Source organism: Rhodnius prolixus, unplaced genomic scaffold (assembly GCF_049639745.1).
Source record: "Rhodnius prolixus isolate KJV_2025 unplaced genomic scaffold, Rpr scaffold_6, whole genome shotgun sequence".
Lineage (NCBI taxonomy): Eukaryota > Metazoa > Arthropoda > Insecta > Hemiptera > Reduviidae > Rhodnius > Rhodnius prolixus.
Genome location: NW_027411634.1, coordinates 7004124 through 7018152, shown reverse-complemented (window position 1 = coordinate 7018152; position 14029 = coordinate 7004124). Strand labels below are relative to the sequence as shown.

General features: G+C 33.3%; 2 protein-coding genes across 7 annotated transcripts in view; both read right to left on the bottom strand.

The window, feature by feature from the left end:
* The window catches only part of LOC141461386 (uncharacterized), a 153626-nt gene that overhangs the window by 10128 nt on the left and 129469 nt on the right, over window positions 1-14029 (bottom strand). For all 5 annotated transcript variants that reach the window (XM_074142400.1, XM_074142404.1, XM_074142401.1 and 2 more), the window contains 9 exons: window positions 13166-13390; window positions 5586-5694; window positions 5063-5087; window positions 4607-4967; window positions 3534-3700; window positions 2383-2551; window positions 1866-1967; window positions 1657-1767; window positions 1366-1554 (listed from right to left, as the gene is read on the bottom strand). In XM_074142400.1, coding sequence (XP_073998501.1) covers window positions 1366-1554; window positions 1657-1767; window positions 1866-1967; window positions 2383-2551; window positions 3534-3700; window positions 4607-4967; window positions 5063-5087; window positions 5586-5694; window positions 13166-13390 — 1458 coding nt within the window. The remainder of the gene's footprint in view (window positions 1-1365; window positions 1555-1656; window positions 1768-1865; window positions 1968-2382; window positions 2552-3533; window positions 3701-4606; window positions 4968-5062; window positions 5088-5585; window positions 5695-13165; window positions 13391-14029) is intronic.
* LOC141461388 (uncharacterized) lies at window positions 7204-12097 on the bottom strand. Of its 2 annotated transcripts, XM_074142406.1 has the most exons (5): window positions 11975-12097; window positions 10843-11124; window positions 8915-10754; window positions 7751-8092; window positions 7204-7648 (listed from the first exon to the last, which is right to left on the bottom strand). In XM_074142406.1, exons 2-3 carry the CDS (start codon window positions 11112-11114, stop codon window positions 10577-10579), a joined length of 450 nt encoding a protein of 149 aa, XP_073998507.1. In that variant the 5' UTR covers window positions 11115-11124; window positions 11975-12097; the 3' UTR covers window positions 7204-7648; window positions 7751-8092; window positions 8915-10576. The 2 variants fall into 2 exon arrangements, with proteins under 2 accessions (XP_073998507.1, XP_073998506.1); XM_074142405.1 differs by lacking the exons at window positions 10843-11124; window positions 11975-12097 and having other exon boundaries at window positions 8915-9073.

The window sequence follows — 14029 nt, the reverse complement described above, 5'->3', positions numbered from 1 at the left end:
GCTGAGGTATTACATATCCACGATGTGACCTGCTTTGGCAAGTTACAACACACAATTACGCGAAAACTGTACAAAGCTTGATTAAAAAACAAACTACTTCTTCACTTCAACTCTTCTTCTCTACTTCAAATGTTTTACTTGTCAGAATATGAATAAATATTGGAAACAATAAATTTAATTAAAATGACATAACCATATAGGTCTTACGACATTATAAGCCTTGAGAAATTATACAGTCTCTTACTAATTTCACGAACAATTTTACTTAAAAAAATAATAAGTAGTCTAAATTATTTTACAAGTTCTGGAAACCAATTACTAGAAAAGTAATTAATACTAACTCACGGTATTTATTTAAAAGTAAAGTAATATTTTTTCAGGAGGGTTTTACGTCCAACTACCAAATTAAGTATCGTGGGCGAAGACACCTAGCAGATGTACCTAATTATAAGTTTCTCATGTAAACCATTAAATAAAATCTAAGGCCTACACCAGGAATTAAGCCAGTACCACAATATCCTTAGCGTTGCGGACCTTGATTCATACCACTTGGCTATCGTGGTGCTTAAGTATTTATTTCTTTTATTTAACATAAAATTCTATTTATTTGAGAGACTATTTGACAACAGATCCTTTTCTGATATTACTAAACCAATAATTATTTAGTCTTCCATCTCAGCCTTCAAAATAGGACTTTTTGCTTCAGCTAAATGTTCAAATTTCTAACGAATTCGAACCTTCAACTCCAAAATCCTACATACTTTGTTAACGTTCTATACTTCCGCAACAACCTTATTATCCACAATCTTCTCACGCCATTTTAAGCCTATTCCTCTACAAAATTATTTCGTTAACCTTTCATTTTCAGGAAGTTACTGCAAGTTATATCGCGGGAAAAATATCAATCTTTTTCAGCTTAGAAAGCATTGCTCTGGTCTGAGATGACTAATATCTGTTGGAAAAGGTATGATCTGAGCAAAAACTTGAGTTTCTTGAGAAGGCATTATTCCTGCTACGCAATAACGGTCTTACGAGTAAGTGCAAGCCCTGAGAACACACCTGGGAAGTACAGAGACTAAAAAGATATCAGTAAAACCACCTGGGTTATACCATCAAATAACTAAGCAAGCAACGAATAAATTAGCCATGATAACCATATACGAGTATAACTAACTTAGCAAGGGGAAACCTTTAGCAATTATTACGACTCTGGCTAAAAACTCTCTAAACGGAATCCACTTAAAGATGTCAAGCAAAGATATCGGCAATGCATTCGATGTAAGTAATCAAAGCCGGTAGAATGTCTTCAGAGAAAATCCACATTAAAATCTAATTATATAAAGATGTTTAAACCATTAGGATTACCTCTTTGGAAGCGGTATGGTGATGATTAGTTGCATTTCCATCATCATCTGTTGAAAACATCTTTTTATGAGCCTTCTTGAATTCCAACATAAGTTGCTCATGTTGTTGAACTTTCTCTTTAGCCAAACCAGATTTGATTAACTTGTCCGTTTGAGTGTTAGTTCTGTTTGTTGCATCTAAAGAGGTTCTCTGTAAATTAATATATATTATATTAACTTTTATAATTATTTATCAAAAAACTATTATTTTTACTACTATTTTCTAGATTATAAAGCTTGATCTCCCTCTTACCTTAGATCTCCTTTCAAGTTCTTGACTGATGGCACTACTGAGACTGCTAGCGCTACTGGTAAATGAACTAACTGATGAACTATTTGTCAACCTATCCGTACTTGTTTCTGACTGTAAAATATAATTATAAAAAGTAAATAATTTTGTCAAATATGAATCGATAAAATACATAAGAAGATTTTTGGTCAAAGTAACTTTATAAAACATACCTGGGTTCGAGAGACATTATCTTCTTCACTATGATGTACCTCCACAAAAACTGTAGTTGTTTTAGTTTCTAATTGTTGTGATACCATACGGATTTCAGCTATCTACGAAGATGAAAATATGTTAAAAAGACAAATGATTAACTATTTACAAATATGGAGAGTCAGTATGGAAACTGACTGGTTCTACACTTTTTCATTTCAGATGCACTGGTATTTAATAAATAATTTCAAAAATATAAATGACTCTAGCAGTCACTTTTGATCCTTTGCATCCATTTTGGACGATTCTAGTGTGTACAATCAATCATTGCTGGCCAATGTAATTGATGGAACCAACTATTTGGATTCAAATTTTTCTACTGAAAAACTACAGCTCATCATTGCACGAGTCATTCACTTGCACGCAGATCACTTTGCTTATACCTAACTTTGTATCAGAGACGTAATACCTGAGCCACAATGGACTAGTCGGATTTCCTTCCTTATCATGCATCTGGCATCTAAGAATAAGGATTACCTTATGATTATCGGTTTCATCCCCGCCAACATGTATTACTGTACTTCCACTAGGGTACGCCCTTGGCCTCCCTGTATCGTTGTTAGAATGGTCACCATTTATCCTTTCAGTTTGCGTAGAATGTTGTCCATTATATTGTACATGGTCGTTAACTGGTGTTTGATGGTTACTGAAAACAAAACAACGTTCAAATTAACATTTAAATTTAATTGTTAAACACTTTTTCATAAACATTAAAAAAAAGGAAATTAAGTTTAAAATTGATTGGAGCTGAACGATCAATAATATTTTCAAGCGAGTGCAAAAATGCAGCAACCGAAGATTTTTAGTATAATAACGTAGCCGCCAAAGAAACTCGTTAGCAAGATTAACAACATGATCACTTTATGTCAAAGATTTATAGACCAAATTTATCCACAAAGGATTACTCTCTCCAGCGCTTCGAGCTCTTTCTTGGGCTCGGATTGTAATAAAATTGGCGTATCGTCATCTTTCTCGCTCATCATTTACATATTTTAAATTGAGTTATTTTCTAAGTCATTCATTACTCAATTTATAGAGTTTAATGTATCCCAAAAACTCTAATCACAAACATCTTGTGAATTTCTAGCCTTTTTCAATTCATATCAATTTTTCAATTTCTGACATTTATAATTAAGTTAGAAATATATAGATTTATATTACCAATTATTTCTCGCTCGAATGATCCCTAGCTCCAAGCTAAAGGTACAGAATCTGGAGATTAAAAAACTCACATCAGCGGAGCACTCAAATACTCGCCCAAAAAACTACCGTTTAGTAAGAAGGCCTTTTTAAGGGTATATGCCTATTTTAGTACAGGCCAATAAGCGCATCCCTCAAATCTGTTACCCTACAGCTGGACAAAAACCCAACGCTACTCTTAAATGGTTCGTGGAACGATACTTTGCGTTTAGTAGTTACCCGACTGGAACGTGTATCAGATAATATAAAAAGGGATTCGAGCTGAATCTCTTACGTGTATTATAATTCACAATGTGAGAAGTAGTTTCGATATTTTACAAGCTTATAAGTGAACATTATGAGTTGAAAGTATTTGTTTTTCTTTAATATTCGATAAATTTGAAAATTAGTTGTTTTTTTTTAATTAAATAATGAAAACAATAACTAACTTGATGCTGCAATCTTCATTAATATTAGATAATCTCGGGGGATTGTCGCCAGCAACACTACTGGCCGAACTGTTGTAGCCTGATGATTCTCCAGGGAATAAGTCAAGACCAGCTCCTTTACGAACGATTAACTCCAGAACACCACTGCACCTCATCACTGATACGGCCTGAATAATAATAAAAATTCATAACAAATCAAAAATCAAAACAAGTCATAATAATGTAAGAGTTTATCGTTAATGTTTAAAAATCTTATCCCTAAACTAATAGAAAGTCCTAACTCAAGAATTCCGTGATTCGCAGGTAATGAAGTTACAACTAGTGGAAGATCCTGAATGTCCGATTTGGGATAAGTGATTCAATTAAAACGCAAGGTTTTTGTGAATCTGATACTTGATAAATTTTTGTAGCGCAGTCTGAAGTACTTTTCACTCTGTACTATCGAATGAAAAGCCTGATTATTATCATTTTTTATTAACGCAATAATGTTTAGTAGTTGGATTGTGTTCACTTAGATTCGGATGGCTATTATTTTCTGAGAAGGTAGTGAAAAAATTGTAATTGACATGGCAAACGCCAAAAAGAAACAGATGTCTAAATATTAAATGTGGTCCGATGACATAACAATACACACAGATATCCTGCATCCAATAACTCCTAATTAGTACCTCTAAATTTTAGAATTATTTGACTCAGTTCCTTAAAAGAATTATTTAAAAACTTTAAAAATTCGTGCAATTATGAGTCATTAATTTACAAAAGGCGATATAGCCTATATAAATTAATGCGGTAAAAGAGAGCTTATTTTGAATTTAGATTAGTTCCTAAAAGCTAGAGAGGTAATATAAGCCTAGAGAGCAAGCTCTGATCTGAAGGTTCACCAGACTTATTATGAGCACATTAAACAGCACCTGCACCATCAAAACTAAACAAGGTGTCAACGTCACAACTTTAAACTGTCAATTGCATCCTTAATATAATGAGGTGAGGAGGAATTGCACTTTAGATGAACAACTAGCGACAAACTTTTTATCGCTCAGAAGAAAAAAAAAGTATAAACCAAAACTAAATACCTCGCTGAAAGCAGTTTCTGGAGTAAATCGGAAATTATTACATTGAAGAATTTGATCGCCAGGTCTCAAACCAGCTAGTCTGGCTATACTGTTTTCTTTAGTGAACTGGACAAAGACCCCAGGCTTCCATTCTGGTCCTTTACAAATCCCACAACCCAATTTGGCTCTGGGCGCCACTTTCAGTATCATTTTAACATCTGTCATCATTTGTCTGGTGATGCCAGGTGGATCGTCATTCGGATCTGGTTTGTATACGTCTAACTGGTGATGATGATGGTGGTGGACATCATTATTTGTGAGAGGGGGTGCGGTATTTGGTTTCGAATCCACTAACTGCCAGGAAAGTTCATCTTCTGCTGTCCTTTATGAAAAAATACAAAATAATTATTTAAACCATTAATTTTCGTTAACGTAACTAATAAAATTACAACTACATTTGGTATTTTAAGTACTTACTCCTTGACGGGGATCATGCCTACGGCTGAAACAGAAAATAAATGATTATTTTAAGAATTAGAGTTCACATACATACATACCCAACCACTCACAAAACACGCGCGCCCAAAACTTCTGTTTCATATCCCAGGGGTTCGAACCTCAAGACTTGCTCATCTAGTAAAATATTAATTTCTAAAATTTGACCCAACCATAACACTTCTTACTAGGAAGAAAAGAAAGCAGAAATGGATTTTAAAAGAGTTCTAGGAGGATGTGTTAGATCCAAGTTCACATAATGACCACATCTTATAAAAGAATTATAGGGGAGCTGCCAAACAATGAAATTCATAAATCGTATCCATAATTTACCTAAACCCATCGCTAATAAATATACAATGACCATTTAATTTTTTCGATCATATTTTCGAAGAAATGGCTAATCTGTTCAAAAAAGTGTCACTTCTGACCACTTGATTATACTACTATATTCTTAAAGATTAAATAATCCTTTAATAATAAAATAATTTATACAAATACTTACACTTAACCTTGAATGATACGGTAGTCTGCCCTAATATCAGTTGAAGTACTTCCTTGTGGGTGGCATCCTCGACTGGAAAACCATTTACTCTTAGTATTTGATCTCCAGCCTGGAAAATAGAAGAAAATTCAATTTTAATCAAAGTAAGGTAACTAATGCCGATTAATTAATGAGTGGAAATCTCAATACAAGTTCAGAAATAGGAGTAAAAGAAAATTGAATGAATATTCGCACAACTTTAATTTTATCCTGAGTAGAAATATTACATTTAGTACGCTTGGTATTCCATTTGGAAGTAACCTCTCAACTGCTGTAGTAGAAACTATCTACCCTACAGGCCCCTGAGATATGGGTCTCTTCAATGTTCTCAAAACTCCTTCATCTTCCTCACCATAATCTCCCTGTCATCAAATTGTTTCGAGATAGTGACCGCTGGTTTGGGACCACAGAACGGTATTATGATATGATCCTAGCTTGCCGGCCTTCTTATTTATACTATTCCGACAAGTTCAGGTACCTTGAAGAACTTCACACTGCACCAGAACTCTACAGTACAGGGTATATTCCTAATGTCCTCAAAGGCAGCCTTATTCGAGCTGCCGCAGAAGGTTTAGGGCCAGTGAGTAACATTCTTTATCATTCTATCGGCATCTTAGTACCCAGAATTCTTGTGTTCCAGTCCTTACTAAACTTAGAATTCATCACCAAAATTGATTTAACATTAATGAAGGATTAAGAATTAATGAAAACAGTAAAGCTTCTGATAGATAATTTCATACAAATGTATCGCAATATTCAGCCAAATAAAAGATCACAATTGTCATTAAAACTTTAGAACAAAGACATCACACTGAAAGACAGTCAAGACATAAATTCCAGAATAAAATAACCTCCAACGATGCTACTACACTTATTATTATTGTATGTATTGTATTATTGTCAGTCTATGTTTTGTATTCAATGATTTTGCTTCAATGTTATACATATTTCAGCTATTGTACAAGAATAAATGATGAATAACGAAATAAACGCAAAAAAAATGCGTGCTGCATCGTAGAAAATAAATTATATTTTATTTAGCTTATACAAAGTTTTAAAAAAGCAGCATTATTAAGGAAGGCAATGTTGCTTGGTGAGGTACAATTTCTATTTCGTCTCATAAATTACTGCATGTATTATTTACAACAAAAGAGACAGTGCCTAAAGAAGGGTAGGATTTTAAATCTTTTCGTTAGTATTAATTTATTTATCCTGAGAGAGTCATTTGTAATTTTTGCTGGACATAGTTCATGATGAGAATGTACGTCAGCGTTAGTGACAATGAACGTTCAATTACGTCATCAAATGTGTTTTAAAAAATTGTTTTAGCTGTAAAGCTAAAACTTGGTTTGCAAATAGGCTGTGAAGTATCAATTCAGTTCTTAGGAGTTAGATCTCTGTAAACTGAAAGGTAAGTGTGAGTGAATTTAGCAGGAGTTTAGCTTTGGATTCACTAAACCCTTGAAGCTGTACCGATCTTATGGTCCTAAGATTCGTGCACGGTCTCTTCACATCACTGAGTAATTCACACATAATTTTTAAAATTAATGTTTTTTTATTTGTGGAATAAATAAATAGATGGAAGAAAAACAAATATTTTTATTATTTTATATTTACAAAAACTAAGTATATAATTTATTTTTTTTAAAAGCTACGTTTTCAATAAAACTGGTAGCGAAAACGCATTACTAGCATTTAATGGAATAAATGATTCAGACAAATGACAAATCAGGAATTAAATTTTGATTAAACGTAGGGACCATTATTCGGTGTTTTAGGTATTGTTAGGTACCAATTCTCCTGATGAAAACCTTACCCTTTCGAATGTAAGTTTTCACGTATGAATTTTGCAATTCAAACTTTAGGGAAAATGCGAGTAAGTGATCGATCCGCCAGTGCTATGGCGATCACGCATCACTTCCAAGGGATCCTCATTATTTTTTTTCTTTGCTATTTTTGGGAGTAGTTCGTTTGGTTGTGTATCTTCAAATGATTCGTCCTCCTCAAGACCTTCATCTGCCTCACTTATAAAAAAAAATAAGAGTAAACATTGATGCTATGACTAGCATGTACATTAAGTGTAAAAAAAATAAAATGAAATAAATAAAAATTAAGCAGCGACATACCTATTCTTAAATGGGAAGTCCACGTGATGATAGTTATCATTACCGTCGACGAATGTTACTCTTCCTCTTTCAGCAGTACTTTCCATAACTAAAGGAACTCTAGATAGCTCTTCTAGTATTGATTTTAAAAGAGAATAGAAATTATGAGTATAAGTGATGGATCCCGATGTGCCGGAACCACTTCCGTGTGATACTTCCACTCTGACTTCATCGTTCTTCACTGCTCCTTTGACCACCTCTTTATCATCTGATTTGGGAAAATAATCTCTTTCCAAAGGTAGTGATACAACTAATCCCACTATTAGCAGTAATATACCAACCTCCGTTTTCATGATAGCTGATCTGAAAAACCATTTCTATTTTTTTACAAAAAATCAATTTTTATTTTTCCATAATGAAGCGTATAAAACAGGCATTACATACTCTTAAGTGCAAGGGCTGTTCATTAATCCAGCAAGGAGCACATAGTTCTACATTTTACCGGTGAAGTTTTATTCTACACTTGAAAATATCTGAAGGTAAAATATGTACAGGCATTACTTTGGAGGGAAGGGAGTTGGACTAGCCATTTTGTCACAGCGTACCTGCGATTATCCCAGCCGAAAAAGTTCACACTTATAATTACACCATTAGATTCACGCAGAAATTCATGAACGCCTGCGGATATAGTTGGGACTATTTGGATATTTGGGTCAATCCTAGCTCATAGTATCTCACGTTTACAAACACACTTCACATACGCCGAAGAAAGTCAATAATATTAAAAGACCGTTGCAACTGTTTCTTTTAGGTCTCAGAGGATTTGATATTACCTCCAGTCCCAATACTATTCCAGGAATGCAAGGGTAATACGTAGATGACAGGCGATGAGATGGCGTCTACAGCTATAAGTTTTATAATAATCTTGGCTTAATTTCACGGACGCCCAGCCAAATTTGGTAATTTCCAAGAAGATCCTGGAAAAGATGTATCTTTTGTCAGGCTTCCGGTTGCCGGGGTAATAAATAAATACGTTTGGCCTACAGCTGGAGTGGATGGTTTAGTCCTTGACATGGATGGTTTTTATCTTAGAAATTGTTTTATCGAAATTGATTTATTTAAAATTTATTAAAAATACTTATTATCTAGATATTATTAAAAACTCACATTAAATAATGTACTTACATGAATGTAGCTTAATGTTTCTGAATGTGAACTCAATTGAACACTGAACGAAAACTAAAAACATCAGTCACTTTTATACACGCAGATTGATTATTCATAACACCCATTTAATAAAAGATTTTTTAATTAATCAACGTCTACGATTTATCTTTTTACTGAAAAATCTTTTAATTTAAAAACAATCATCGTCTACTTTTATTAGCTTGTTCCATTTTTACAATATGTGATACTTTCCTGTTTGTTTTCAATTTATATAATTTAATTAAAATACAACTTTAATTGAAAAGTAAGATATTATTGCGTAATTAAACACTTCAGAAATAAGTATGGAATATTTGTCCCAAATATAGGATCTCTTGAACATTGGACCTCATTCCAGGAAAATGTAACAAGTTAACTGCGGAATATACCGTGTCTTTCCCTGCGTAACATTTCGCGGCTCTCTCATTAGTTTGCCCTCTTCTGTGCACAATACCCTGGCGCAAGTAATTTTTTTTGTAACTTATAGCCACCAGTGAACAAGTAGATTAAATAAGTCTCTAACAATCAAACTAAAGTCCAATTTTAACATAGTTTATTGACACTCCTAAAACAACATTACGACCTAGAATGTAGATCATTAAATAGCACACATTGTAACATATTCCCACAGCCAACAAAATAAATTTATTTAATGCCGCGGTAAGAAGTATCGAGTGCAAATATGGGACTTTTCAAATTCTAAAGGAATAGAAAAGTTTATTTTCTGTAAGAAACTGATTTGAAGAAGTTTTAAAGCATGCAATACACTGGCCCAAAGAAAACTTGCAGTGCTTTAGTAACATAAATGTGAGCCTGGACTAAATAATTATTAAGTCAGAAATTGTGGTCGCTTGTTTTAAAAGTAATTCCTATCGAACAAGAAAATTTAATTTAACATTCATTTCAAATGGAGAATCAATAATTACTTTTTTTTACTTTTTGTTTATCTTATTGAGTACGAAATTATTTCTTTATTTTTTTTTAATATTATCTCTAGGCTGACGATATAACTGACATGCCTAGCAATAGTTTTTAGAAATAGCTAAATGAGTGGCATTTAGCAACTATTGGGAAAGATCGAGAAGCAGTGACAGAATCAATAATGAAGGGAATAAATAAAAGAAACAATATTATAAACAAAAATGGTTGCTTATTTATGTTGACAAACAACAAAACATAACTTATGGCACAGTATAAAAATCAAGTGACAGATAGAAAAAATATTTCTAATGAAGAGTTAACACTTCCATTTAAATTTCGAGTATTTTTTCAAATCAAGACTCTGTTGAATGAATTACTTCCTTGAATACCAGATTTCTCTAAAAAAATTTTTGTCTTTATTTTCTATTCCTACATCAAATTAGTTGTGACTAAAATAATAATTATAATTCTTTTGAGAAGGATAAAGAGAAGCTCCATCAACAGACAAACTGCGCCAAGAGATATGCCTTTTCTCCCCTTTTGAAGAGCTTCAACTGCGTCCCTCTAATCGAATTCTAGTTTTTACTTCAATCACAACCAACTTAATGTAGAAGTAGCAAACAAATGAAATTAATAACGTTTTTCTACGTAAATCCTCTTTCATATTTTACGAATATTTTCATTAAGATCTTCAACTGCTACTACTAACGGTGGCTCTTCTTATGGAGATCTCTTGAATCTATGAGTATAAGTAATCGATCCCGAAGTGCCGGAACGACTTCCATGTGATAACTGCAAACCGATTTCATTGTTCTTCGCTTTTCTTTTGTCACGCACTAAGTCTGTGAGTGGAACTTCATCTTTTCTATCTTTTTCCAGAATTTTATCCGCGTCTCTCCTAAAAGAATTAGAAACATATTGTTATTATAACTTACAAATACCTATAAACATTAATAAAGCAAAACGGAAATGCAACATTTTCTTACCTAAACCTATGAGAAGTTCCAATTCGTCCACCCGTTCGTTCAGGCCAATATCGGATATGTTCTAAATCACCTTTTGGAGATCTCTTGAATCTGTAAGTATATGAAATCGAACCCGAAGTGCCGGAACTACTTCCGTGTGAAACTTGAACACCAATCTCATGGTTCTGTGGTTCTCTTTTGAAGCGCAATTCAATTGGTTTTTCATCTTTTTCGAACGACATTGTTGCAGCTAATCCTACTATTAGCAGTAAAGTACCGATTTCTGCTTTCATGTTTGATGATCTAGGAAAATATTTTGAATTAGAAAAAAGAAGGCTATCATCAAGATGGGATATTTTCATGCTTGTCGTGGTGATTAATGATCTTCCTTTTAAAGGTAACTTTGAAGGAAACCTCAGCAATTAGGGCTCGCAACCACTATAAACTGGTGCCTATTTTTAAAAATTATCATTAATTCGGCAAATAACATCTGGTGGAGAAGATCTCTTCCAAATTTGAATAATTAAGGGATAAACTATGAGGAAGAAGAGTTGGTCAAATAATTATTGTCTAATTTTCTTTAAAAAGAAAATTGAAAAAGCCACTTCTTTTGGGGCTTTGGAATCGCTGCGAATATCCTAGCTTGTAAACAATAAAAACCCTTATACTACAACAAAAATTCACGCTGCAGGTGAACTACTTGGATTTAGCGAACCTAAAAGCCGATTCTAACTCATCATCACCCACTCACACCATAAGCTGTAAACTTTTAAGACCACTTCATTCCATTAACAAAAAAGTAATGCCAATTTTTTAAAGCGTGCTTGCTTTACGTTTAATTATCAAATTAGGTATCGCGAACTTGGCTTTCTAGCAATCACAATTTACTGTATATTTCTCATATTTACCATTAAATAAAATCCAAGGCCTAGACCCCGGGAATCAAACCCAGTACCACAAAAGCCTCACTTTGCGGGCTTCATATCTAACCGCTTGACTACCTCCTTCCTCTGAGAACCAATGTTTAAGGAAACCAAAATGGATCTATGAGACGGGAAGGTGTCTACAATCCATTCCCTCATGTTACAATAGCTATCTTAAAATTAATTAAAAACTTACTAACATTTTAAGGAAAAATAAATAGTGTACTTACTTTAACGTTTCCGAATGAAGACGTAACTAAACACTGCTTTAATTCATGAACATACACCAGTCGTTTTTATACTCTCGCAAACCGTAATTCACAGCATGCATAGCGATAGGGAATAACATTTTGTCGAACTATTAAACTTTTCTTCAATATATCATTAAAAATTGAAGGTTAACTATTGTCATTAGGTTATTTTTGGGTAATTTAATATAAAACCGCTCGCTATTTTTAACAGGATTTCCTTATACATATTTATTAAATTATATAATTTATCGGTGAATTAAGTAATATAATTCATTGACTAAAATCCAAATTTTAGAAGAAAATCTGGAATCTCAACATCTTTTTTCTCTAACTAAAAAAATTCTTACAAAATTTTCTACTTAACTCAGAATTTAATTAATGAGAGCACTCATTTATACTGAAAAGATGGTTACCGCACAGTTCACTTATTTTTAATTAGCAGGAAGAACCAAAAGCGATCTTCAACGGAAACGACTTAGGAAGAATGATCCAAATGGAAATTATAGTAAATATATATCTAATGAGTTGAACGATAAAATGAAAAACGTCACCGAGAAAATCACCAAATAGTAAAAAATTCACACTTAAGTGGTAATTCCTGCTGTAAAATTTATAACGGTCAGTTATAATAGGATCCTATGGTGGTACATACAATAAGTTTAGGCTTCTTGCAACTTTTCATGTGTGAGGTAATTTTCTATTTCAGACTTACACACAAAACATTTTCTAGAAACACTATTACCACTCGGGGAGCCCAAAATATAAAACATATAATTACGGAAATCACTTCTCTTACTCCAATTTTTACAATCTTAATTTTAAAGTAATTCTTAAAACTAAACTTAAAGCTATATACACCTTACGAGTCTGCAAAATTTTAAAGAAAAGCGGAGTCTATTTTGCAGAGATCTCTAGATGAAAACAGAAATTTATTCAGCAGGTGTACACTTCTTTATTAGCCCATTTTCTTCGAATTTAGTTTTATATAATTATTTTTAAATAAGTCTTCGTACAGCTGATGGAACTGCACACTATTCTGACGAGAAATTTAACTGGGATGCATTTTCCTGATAAACTCCCCAAATAAATAAATTTAGCAGGGAATTTTGCCAGGAATCCTAGCTAAATAATGAAATTACAGTTATTAAAGTAAAACTACCAAGAACTAACCAGAAGTCCTTGTTGACTCGCCTCGGTGTTCGGCTCGACAGCTGTTACGAAGAATCCGGTACCATGCTCTTTACCGCCTCTCAAAGAGAAACCCAATCTAACACCTGGCCTCCTTATTAAGGTCACCGTTCTTACTCTTTTGCCGCCACTTCCTGCCGTACTTGAACTTCCCGAAGAAGAAGAACTTGCTCCAGATGAATATCCACCATGTCCATTATATGCCATCTGAAAGAAATAAAATTTTACTGTAAGAGTCATTATATAACTAAACAAATATTTGAATATTGACGTGCTTAGTTCGAATGTCGTATATCTGACTTCAGTCTTAGGAAAGGTTTTGTAAGTAAAGATTGGTAGTTAAAGGACTTGCAGACGGAGCAGCTTATACAGTCAGTGAAATACATGAATTTCCATAGACAATTGCAATTTGATGGAAAACAGGTTCTGAATATTTCACTAACTGATACACTGTCGAGAGTGTACCAAACCAGAGTTGCCAAACTTTTGAGAAGGAAGGAAAACGCTTGTTAACACTTGCAATTCACACAATAATAATAATAAAATAGATAAATAAAATGACTGATGAAGTGATGATAACTTAAATAAAAGGTTCTTTCGAGGCACAATTTTTTTTTTTTAATTATTTTTTTAATGGTCATTAACTCTACCATTTTTGTCCACTCACTCTGACGGAAGTAATCACTCAGTTGGGGTTATTGGAAAAGTACAACTACTTTTACACGGTTAACAATAGATAATTCATCACTTTAAGCAAACACTGTTCCGTTTCGTAAATGAAGTTTTAAAAGAGAGAGTGTCAAAAACTGGTAAATAGATGGCGGTTCCCATTAGGAAGTTTTAGAA